Source organism: Nematolebias whitei, chromosome 3, assembly GCF_014905685.2.
Source record: "Nematolebias whitei isolate Nwh7 chromosome 3, NemWhi1, whole genome shotgun sequence".
In the NCBI taxonomy this organism is placed as follows: domain Eukaryota; kingdom Metazoa; phylum Chordata; class Actinopteri; order Cyprinodontiformes; family Rivulidae; genus Nematolebias; species Nematolebias whitei.
This window is the reverse complement of record NC_056500.1, coordinates 35,193,963-35,204,614: the sequence shown is the minus strand read 5'-3', so window position 1 is coordinate 35,204,614 and position 10,652 is coordinate 35,193,963. Positions and strand designations below refer to the sequence as shown.

At 41.9% G+C, this 10,652-nt stretch overlaps 1 protein-coding gene across 1 annotated transcript; it reads left to right on the top strand.

Moving 5' to 3' along the window:
- The first annotated feature begins 2,654 nt into the window (after positions 1–2,654).
- si:ch211-145b13.6 (GPI-linked NAD(P)(+)--arginine ADP-ribosyltransferase 1) lies at positions 2,655–8,565 on the top strand. Its single transcript, XM_037674313.1, has 4 exons — positions 2,655–2,672; positions 2,851–2,933; positions 3,016–3,710; positions 8,490–8,565. The coding sequence occupies exons 2-4, from the start codon at positions 2,877–2,879 to the stop codon at positions 8,563–8,565; spliced, it is 828 nt and encodes a 275-aa protein (XP_037530241.1). The 5' UTR covers positions 2,655–2,672; positions 2,851–2,876.
- The last annotated feature ends 2,087 nt before the right edge of the window (positions 8,566–10,652 follow it).

Sequence of the window (10,652 nt, the reverse complement as noted above, 5' to 3'; positions counted from 1 at the left end):
TGAGTACCTGGCGGGAGCCAATACAGACCTGTTTTTGGTTTTCTAAATCACCTTTTGATCTAGCTGCTTTTTTTTTTTTGCTGCTATTCCTCTTGATTGTCCTTTTGGTTGTTATTTTGTTTTGATTTGATAAAAAAGAGAAACTTAAATTTGTATCCCTATTTTATGACTGTCTATTGTTAACCAAAAAAGTTCATGCTCAATAATCCAGGTATACAATCCTCCAACAATTTTCAGTCAGGTCATCTGGACAGTTTCTTTCTTTTTTGTCTGAAAGTTTCACCTTCCATCCACAAGGCTTGATCAGTCAAGGAAACAGGAATGTGTTTCCTTGACTGATGAAGCCTTCCTGAAGAAGCCTTATTTTAAGTTCAGCTTTTGCAAATTGTTGCATACATTTACATAGTTTTAAAAACTAATTATTCAACTTTTAAAAAAAATTACAGTTTTATGTGGTTTCAAGTAATTGTTCATTTACATTATTTAAGTATTTCCTTGATTGTTATTTTTCATTTAATTTTGTTTGTTTTGTCTGAACTATTCCAATCGGACTTTAAACCTCTCCACAGCACTGAAACTGCCCTATTGAAGGTTTTTAATGACATCTTCATATCCACTGATACCGGTTCTGTGCTGCTTGTCCTGTTGGACCTCACAGCCGTCTTTGACACCATCGACCATGAGATCCTCATTGCTAGGTTGGAGCAGTGGGTGGGCATCACAGGATCAGCCCTCAATTGGTTCAGATCTTACCTCACTGACAGATCCTTTTGTGTCTCCATCAAGGATTTTAGTTCTGCAGCGGCAGAGCTTAAATGGGGGGTTCCGCAGGGGGCCATCCTGGGTCCCCTCCTATTCTCTCTATACCTGCTGCCACTTGGTGCTATTTTCCGGAAACACAACATGCCCTTTCACTTCTATGCCGATGACTGTCAAATTTACTTCCCCCTAAGACACAATGGTACATGCTCTATTCAACCTCTGCTCGACTGCCTGGCTGACATCAGGGACTAGATGGCTTTAAACTTCTTAAGTTTCAATGAAAAGAAGTTTGAAGACATGTTGTTCCCTCCCAATGACACGATCACAAACCACTGCATCAACCTTTCCGCTCTAACCCAGTCAAAAAAACAAAAAGTCACTAATCTGGGCGTGATAATGGACCCTTCCCTGAAACTTAACAGTCATGTAAAAATGATTGTTAAATCATGTTTCTTCCAACTGAGGCGGCTGTCTAAACTGAAGCCCATATTGTCCAAAAATAAACTGGAGACATTAATACATGCATTCATTACATCTAGGCTTGATTATTGCAATTCACTCCTGTTTGGTATCAGTCAGACCTCCATTGCACGAATAAAACTTGTCCAGCATGCAGCAGACCGATTTTTAATCAGTACAGGCAAAAGAGTGCACATTACACCAGTTTTGGCCTCACTGCACTGGTTACCGGTTCACTTTCGAATCCAGTTCAAAATACTCCTGTATGTCTACAAATCGCTGAACAGTTTTGCCGCCCCCCACACAATGCAAAACGATATGTTTGGCATAAAAGCAACACAGCTCATCACCCTAAGCACACCATCCCCACTGTCAAACATGGTGGTGGCAGCATAATGGTTTGGGCCTGCTTTTCATCAACAGGGACAGGGAAGATGGTCAGAATTGATGGGAAGATGGATGGGGCCAAATACAGGACCATTCTGGAAGAAAACCTGTTTGAGTCTGCAAGAGACCTGAGACTGAGATTTATCTTCCAACAAGACAATGATCAAAACATAAAGCCAGATCTACAATGGAATGGTTCACAAATAAACGTATCCAGGTGTTGGAATGGCCAAGTCAAAGTCCAGACCTGAATCCAATCGAGAATCTGTGGAAAGAGCTGAAGACTGCTGTTCACAAACGCTCTCCATCCAACCTCACTGAGCTCGAGCTGTTTTGCAGGAAGAATGGGCAGAATTTCAGTCTCTCCATGTGCAAAACTGATAGAGACAAACCCCAAGAGACTTGCAGCTGGAACTGCAGCAAAAGGCGGCGCTACAAAGTATTAACGCAAGGGGGCCAAAAAATATTGCACGCCTCACTTTTCAGTTTTTTTGTTAAAAGAGTTTGACACATCCAATAAATTTCATTCCACTTCACGATTGTGTCCCACTTGTTGTTGATTCTTCACAAAAAATTAAAATTTTATATCTTTATGTTTGAAGCCTGAAATGTGGCAAAAGGTTGAAAAGTTCAAGGGGGCCGAATACTTTCGCAAGGCACTGTAAGTAACGGAACAAGGCCTTTTTTAAATAGTCATCTGAAAATAAGTATAAATAAATGATGGGTGGTTTGTATTTAATCAGCAAGGGAAGAAGATTTATTAGGGAGGCAATTTATTGAACGTTATCGCATAACATTCCATACATATTACATCTGTAAGAAACAAGAAAGAAAGAAAGAAAGAAAGAAAGAAAGACAGACAGTTCTTAGAGTAGCTTGTGGGGAATAAGCGAGTGCAGGTCTCTCTCCAGAGGTTTTCTGTTTCCTTCCTCAGAAACAGGAAAACAGTTGCTCAGTGAGATAAGTATGAGTACCTCACTTCTCTCTGCCGAAAACAATCACTCCCTCGCAGTTTGTTGGACTTCAGTCTGAGAGAGCCTCAGATATTATTCTCCTCCCTAAAGGTTTGAGTCTCCACTTTTCTTGCATGTTGAATTTAATGTTTATGTTTCCAATTAAAGGAGGAATGTTGTATCCTGAAGGAAACGGAGAAGACAGAAGATCAAACTAACATTTCTGAACTAGTTGAGCAACAAGTCCGATCTTGTGGACAGACTTAAGAGCTTTTTCTTTTTCTCACAGCAGTTTGTGGAAGAAGACGTCTCAGGATGTTTGATAGAGGGAAACTGCTCCTCGCTGCCATCATCTACATGGTCCACAGCCAAGTCAGTATTATTTGTCACATTAATGATCTCATACAGCTCCTGTGAGTAAAACTGTTCTCTCCTGTAAACATGGACTCTACAGGTGGCCGGGGTTGGTGTGAAACCTCTGAGCATGACCCTGAATGTTGTGGATGATCTGTATGGTGCATGCCATGAAGAAGCCATGAAGAAGTTCATCCCTGACCTGTTGGAACAAGAACTCAACTCGTCTAAGGGCTTCCAGAAAGTGTGGCGCTCGAACTCCCAGTGTCCTCTGATCCCTGGAGGAACCAAAGACCACACCACTGCACTTTCAGTCCTCCACTTCGGAGACCCAGAGTTTCTCAAGGAGCTAAACCAGGCAGTGGAGACGATGGGAGCAAACCTTTCCACCTACAAAGACAACTTCCATTTCAAGTCCCTTCACTTCCTGCTTACAGATTCCATGAGGCTGCTGAACCCGAATAAAACCTGCAGAACCGTCTTCGCTTTCCTGGAGGAAGAAGAAGACAAGCCTTTGGTGGGCACCAGAGTGAGGTTTTCAGGTTTCACTGTGGTCCACTCGGACTTTGACAGCCTTGGAGATGTGGATGGAGAAACCATTTTACGTATAAAATCTTGTTTCTACGTCAATCTGGACGACCACATCTGTGAGAAAAACATCTTGAAAACCCTCATATCTCCAGCTGAAGTCTTCACGGTGGAGGACTCACACAAACTTAATCAAGGCGAGTACACTGAGGTGATTTTAACCCACCAGGGCCTGAACAGCACCCACGACTGCTACATGTTCCCAAGGTAAGCTAAACGTCACTTCATTCATGTCCAGAAAGCTTCTGACTCAGTCTGTTTATTAGCAGGTCATAAATGGGTTTGGTGTCACGAGCGGAGTTTCAAAAACACCACGTCGTTTCCTAATCACACAAGTTTGCATGTTATGTTGTTTAAAACCCTAAATGTTGAAAACTCAATAAGGCATCTTCATCCAGTGCAGACGATAAACTTTACTAAGAACATATTCAACCTTGATTAATAATAAAATAATAGCATAGTAGTAAAGAACAGCACATTTCCCATCGCTTCACACACTACAGTTTTAACCAAAGATGTCGATCACTGTCACGCTCAGACTGTATCAGAGTCAGAGTTTCTTTATTTGTCATTCGCATCATATGTGGTACATGTGGTGGAACGAAATTGTGAACACAGGGTCCCAGTTACATCAAACAATAGCAAAAATATAAAGTGTAAAAAGAAACAGTAAATAAAGAGCCGGGATATAAACTAAGATATACACTAAACGAACACCAAATGGTACACTAAAATATCTAAGATCTACGCTAGTCACTAATAGTTGCAAAACAATACACCGAACAACAGCAGCATGATTCTCTTAGGTTCTGTTCAGCTATAATGTACACACCTAATGTGAGCACTAACATAAACTAAACTAACATAAACTAGGATTTATTCAAAGCATGCAACAAAAATACAGAAACAAGGTGCCAAACGTGAAAAAGAAATAAATCTTCAGCAGCATGGTCCTATTGGCAGAGTGGTTTTGATGACAGTGAGGTTATCTTACCATACCATTTTATTTATAGAGCACTTAAAACAGCGACAAGGCTTAGCAACATGGTCCAGTTAGCAGCATGATACTGTTAGCAATGAGGTTTCTCTTAGCAACATAATAATAATAATAATAATAATAATAATAATAATAATAATAATAATAATAATAATAATGTGTATGTGTTGTCATCATTATATGTTCCCATACAATGGCAAATTGGCTCTCTGCATTTAACCCATCCACCACCAGGTAGAGCAGTGGGCAGCTATGGAAAGTGCCCGGGGAGCAACTGGGAATAAGGTATCCTGCTCAGAGACACCACGAAGTGTGCAATGACCGGGGATTGAACCCGGGACCTTCGGGTCGAGAGTCGGCTGCCCTGCCCCGTTGGCACTATGGTACTGTTAGCGGCATGGTGTTGTTAGCAGCGTTAGCAGGTCTTGTTAGCAGGTCCCTCAAGCAGCATGATGATAATAAGGACTGCAGCAGCTGCCTCCCAGACTGCCCTCCAGAATTGGGTCCAGCAGACAGAGAACATCCAGGTTACCCCGCGGAAATAAGTGGGTCTGCAGAGTTCGGTCCAATCAGGCAGATGGAGGATCTTGTTAGCAGGTCCTATCAGCAGCACAATGGTAACGATGATTGCAGCATCTGCCCTCCCAGACTGCCCTCCAGAACTGGGTCTGGCAGACGGAGGACATCCAGGTTTCTTCACGGAACTGCATGAGTCCGTAGAGTTCGGTCTGTGCAGGCAGATGGAGGATCATGGAGACAGCTACCATGACAGGCCTGAGCCCGAGGCTGGAAGGACTGAACCACGATGGCAGGATAACAAGGCAGCGACACAGAAACCTCTACAAATGTGTCGTGGTCATACCTGTACGGTGGATGTGCATTGTAGGTGCAAAAAATGGTTAAAACAGAAACAACAGGAACAAAAAAGATTGAGTTCACCGGGAGCCTGTGAAGCTGCGACTCGGCTGAGCACGGCCATCTTGGATTTTTTGTTGTATGTTGTACAATGTATGTTGTGCTGTATGTTGAGAACAACTCTCAGTTACCACCACACCAAGTTCTTCTCAATATGTGTCAAATTCACTGAAACCATTTATCGTTGACTAAGGTGGACGAGGTCAACTCTAAAAGCTAATCAGGTTTACGACTCGATCATTTGAACAACAGATTAAGAATGAAGCACAAGTGTGTGATCATTTCAGGCTCCTCCCACTTCCTCAAATTACCACGTGGTCTGTGTGTGGAGATTTCCAGGAGGAAACATTTGAGATAAAAAAGTAGTTTGTTTAGTTAAGACTTTATTTCATTTTGTGCTTCTGCAGGTTAAACTGCAGCTTCTTCAGTCACACATCTTGTTGCTAAATTAAATCCCTGTTCTGACTTGCTATCATCGCTAAATACTTCGAAAAACTGGTCATGACTCACATCAAAACAACCATCAACATCAACGAGGACCCTCATCAGTACGCATACCGTGAGAACCGATCAACAGAGGATGCAATCTCCTCTGTGGTCCACACTGCGCTCAACCACCTGGAGCAGAAAAACTCTTACGTCCATATGCTCTTTGTGGACTTCACATCCGCCTTCAACACCATGATCCCCCAAACCCTGATGGACAAACTATCCACACTAGGACTAAGCCCCTCCATCTGCAACTGGGTGCTAGACTTTTTAACAAACAGACCACAGTTAGTGAGGATCCACAACCTCTCCTCCTCCACCATAACCCTCAGCACTGGCTCTCCTCAGGGATGTGTGTTGAGCCCCCTTCTGTTTACTCTGCTCACATATGATTGTGCAGCTACCCATCCAGGCGGTCACATTGTAAAGTTTGCAGATGATACAGCGGTGGTGGGATGCATCACAAACAATGATGAGTCCAGCTACAGGCAAGAGGTGGAACACCTGGAGAGCTGGTGCAGAGAGAATAACCTTCACATCAATGTGAAGAAGACAAAGGAGATGATTGTGGACTTCAGAAGGAACAAAAACACCTACACCCCCCTGAACATAAGAGGATCTGCGGTGGAAGTGGTCTCCAGCTACAAGTACTTGGGTGTACATATGAATGACAACCTCAGCTGGAGCAACAACACCACCAGCCTGATCAAGAAAGCTCATCAGAGACTCTACTTCCTCAGGCGGCTGAGACGAGCTGGTCTGGGAAGCTCAGTCCTCACCTCCTTCTACAGGTGTGCAGTGGAGAGCATCCTGTGCTCCAGCATCAACGTGTGGCATGGAGGCTGCACAGCTGCAGAAAGAAAAGCTTTGCAGAGAGTGGTGAAGGCTGCACAGAAATCTGTTGGAATCAGTCTCCCCACCATCACAGACATCTACACCTCCAGATGCAGGAAGAGGGCCACCTGCATCATGAAGGACCCCACCCACCCAGCACACACACTTTTTGCCCCACTCCCCTCAGGAAGGAGGTTAAGGAGCATTAAGTGTAGAACCACTAGACTGAGGAACAGCTTCTACCCTGAGGCTGTTAGACTCATGAATCTCTAACTAGAATAATCACTGTGAAAAACCATATCATGTTGCTGCTGATCTGTTTCATGTTGCTGCTGATCTGTTTCAATGTTGATGTGTTCATGCGTGCACATCTGCTCACAGACTCATGTTCATGTTTGTGGTGATGTTCAATGTTTTATGTTATGAGTGCTTAGTGTATATTTAGTTGATGTTTTTCTTAGTTCATATCTTAGATGTTATTACTGTTTTTCTTATACATTTTATTGTTGGATGTAACTGGGACCCCGTGTACATAATTTCGCTCCACCACATGTACCACATGAGGTGCGAATGACAATAAAGAAACTCTGACTCTGACTCTGACTCAGGTAATAAAATAATCTCTGACGGGGGTGGGTGGGTTGTAACACATTCACTGAAACATCTGCAACCACCAGGTGAAGCTGAAACATCTGCAACCACCAGGTGAAGATCAATCTGCCAGTCATGTTTTGTAAAGATGGGATTTGGGGAAACGGGTTATGTTGTGCCACCCACAAACAGAAGTTGCATCTTTAACATTCTCAACAATGCATAGTTGTGAGCGAACAACTCAGTACGTTCTTAACATCCAAAACAGGAGACCTTCATGAGTTCATCTGTTTGAACTGCTTTTAATGTTACAGCCTAGAGTAGAGGACCGCTCTGTGTTTCCCATCAACTCTGTGATGAACATTAAAGATGTGAATTGGTGCATTTTATTGTAAACAAACAAACATCCTTTATCTTTACCTGCGTCTTCATTTGGGTCGCGGAGTCACTGGTGCTCATATCCAGCTGTCACTGTGTGAGAGGCGGGGGACACCCTGGACAGGTCTCCAGTCCATCACAGGGACACATAGAGACAAACGAGACAAACAACCATTCACTCTCTCACTCACACATAGGGACCAGTTAGCCTAACATGCATGTTTTTGGTCTGTGGGAGGAAACTGGAGTACCCGGAGAAAACCCACGCATGCACAGAGAGAACATGCAAACTCCACCCAGAAAGGTCCCGGGCCGGGATTTGAACCGGCAACCTTCTTGCTGAGAGGCAACAACTCTTCCAACGGAGCCACATGTTAGATAAAAATAGCTTTAAAATAAAAGCTTAAGGAGCTGAATTGAAATGTGTTGCAAACACACACACAGTCCCCCGAACATCCAGTAATTACTCTGAGAGATAATCAAAGTCAGTCCAGTGGTTCATGTGATATTTTGCTAACAGCATACACAGACAGTTGCATTATTGCTCTACTTTTACTGCTGCAGGTGGTACTGCAGCTTGTATGAGTTTCTCTGTAACGCCAGATGAAATCAGCTCAGAGGTCGTTTTTAGGAAGCGAGCATTGGGAGTCCCTTCGGAGTTTCAAACGTTGCTGAAAGTTTTGCTGCATCCTAGTTTCTGCAACTTAAACCAGGTGAGGGAATAACGGGAGACGATCAAAGGCATGAAAATGATCTGTGGCATGTTGTTCTTGTTTTCACAGGTCTGCAGCGGTCAGCTCCACCCGATCAGTGGCTCCTCTGCTTGTGGCCTCGCTTCTTTGTGGCTGGAGCATTTGACAGAAAACAGTTTGACCTCAGAGTTACTAAAACTGACAACTAATCAAGATTAGCTTCAACTACCTGCAAAATAAAGTCTTCAGATGTGTTAATCTTCCTGTTGATTATACTTTTCTTTGTATTTTAGTTAGATGTCAGGAAACTATTGAAGTTCATGGAAGAGTCTTGTTGAATAATCTGGATTAACTTTCATGATTCAGCCGTTTTCCTGACACCAAACAGATAACTGAGCTCATCCTGGTGGTTTGTGAAGGTGCTCACTACAAGAGGATTGTGAAAACGTCAGCCGAAGCAGATTGAAAGTATTCTGCACAAAGAGGAACAGATTACTGGCTGTGAAGCACATTTAACTTTGCAACATGTCCGGTTTGGTCCTCTGAACTTTTCTCTACTGATCCGTGAACTCAGCTGACTTTACATTTTTCACCCTGAACCATTTAAATCTGGACGTAAACGTTGTGCTTGCACCTGTTGTCCACCTCCTCTTAGACACTTTATCTGTTAATGAACCTTCATGTTGAAATGATGTGAAACGTTGTTCCTCTGTGTGTTTGCTGTCTGTCTGCAGGACTCTGCTGGAATGATGTTTTAATGCTTACATGAAGATTAAATACTAAAAAGTGGAGCTTCCTGTGATAACCAGCAGGATCATTTTAAATTTGACAGCAGGTTCTTGTTTCTAAAAGATCATAAATCTGTAAAAATGCTTGTTTTCTGTGACTTTTCTCTGTTCTCCTCTCCTGTAACAGTTTCTTTCCTGTTCTTCCATTGTTGTGAAGTCAGTAACTTTCACTGATACTTTCCAATTAATAATAAATCTACAACAGAAAACTTTTGTTTCGATCAAGCCTTCATGTCCTAACGAGGTACGCCTTCTGTCGTGTTTCATATGCTAAAAGCAGTGATTTAACATATTTACTGGCCTCAACATTTATCTTTTCTCACTTAAAATAAAATAAAATAAAAAATCACGCTAATACAAGTTATGTTTTTGTGAGACTGAATCAAATTACCATGAACAGTAAACACAGTACTTTAATTACAAATTACTGTCACTTTATTTCTGTTCACGACTGTTGACTGAACAACGTTTCAAAAGGCTGAAGCACTTGATTTTTTAAAAGAACCAATAAGAAACAGTTTTAAATGTATTTACTTTCCTAACAGAATGAAAACTACAGATGTAGAACATAACCCGCCCCCCAAAATAAATAAATAGATAAATTTTAAAAAAGAGGGAACAAGAACACCTCCAGAAAGTTTTTAATGGGGGCGGAGGACACAGGGGGGCACTGATAATTTTAGGGGGGCACACCAAAAGTGAAAGGTTCTTAAAAGGTAATCTTTGAATAAAAATATGTCTTTCCAAACATTTTTTCTAAAACAATGTTTTTTATGTATTGAAGTTCTACTGTTACTAAATAGCTAGAGGAAATAAAAAAATACAGTAGTCCCTCGTTTATCACGGGAGTTTGGGACCGCGCCCCCCACGATAAGTGAAAAAACGAAAAGTAGGGAGATAGATGTCCAAGTTCAAGTAAACTTTATTATCATTACCATCTCACATGGTACATGAGCTGGAACAAAATTATGTACAGTAGTAGTAGTAAGTGGCACGGTAGTGTATTGTAGTATTTACTGTAAGTAGTAGTTTATTTTAGTATAGATAGATAGATAGAAAGATAGACAGACAGACAGACAGACAGACAGACAGACAGACAGACAGACAGACAGACAGACAGACAGACAGACAGACAGACAGACAGACAGACAGACAGATAGATAGATAGATAGATAGATAGATAGATAGATAGATAGATAGATAGATAGATAGATAGATAGATAGATAGATAGATAGATAGATAGATAGATAGATAGATAGATAGATGGGGGTGGGGGGTAATCTCAGGGCCATAGCCTCCCTTGGCCCCTCTTTTTGTGGTTCCCTTGCTGGAAATCTAGCATATAAAAAAACATCTATTGATATTTTACCAATAAATACAACACAGAATGCACCAGTGTTATATTTACTTGTTCTCATTTATGAATTATTTTGAAATGTTTTGGAGGAAAGTGTGTGTGTGTGT

Coding starts and splice junctions, on each gene's coding strand:
- si:ch211-145b13.6 (XM_037674313.1), top strand. CDS start 2,877: ATGTTTGATAGAGGGAAACTGCTCCTCGCTGCCATCATCTACATGGTC. Junction 2,934..3,015: donor TCTACATGGTCCACAGCCAA/GTCAGTATTATT, acceptor TGGACTCTACAG/GTGGCCGGGGTTGGTGTGAA. Junction 3,711..8,489: donor GACTGCTACATGTTCCCAAG/GTAAGCTAAACG, acceptor TTGTTTTCACAG/GTCTGCAGCGGTCAGCTCCA.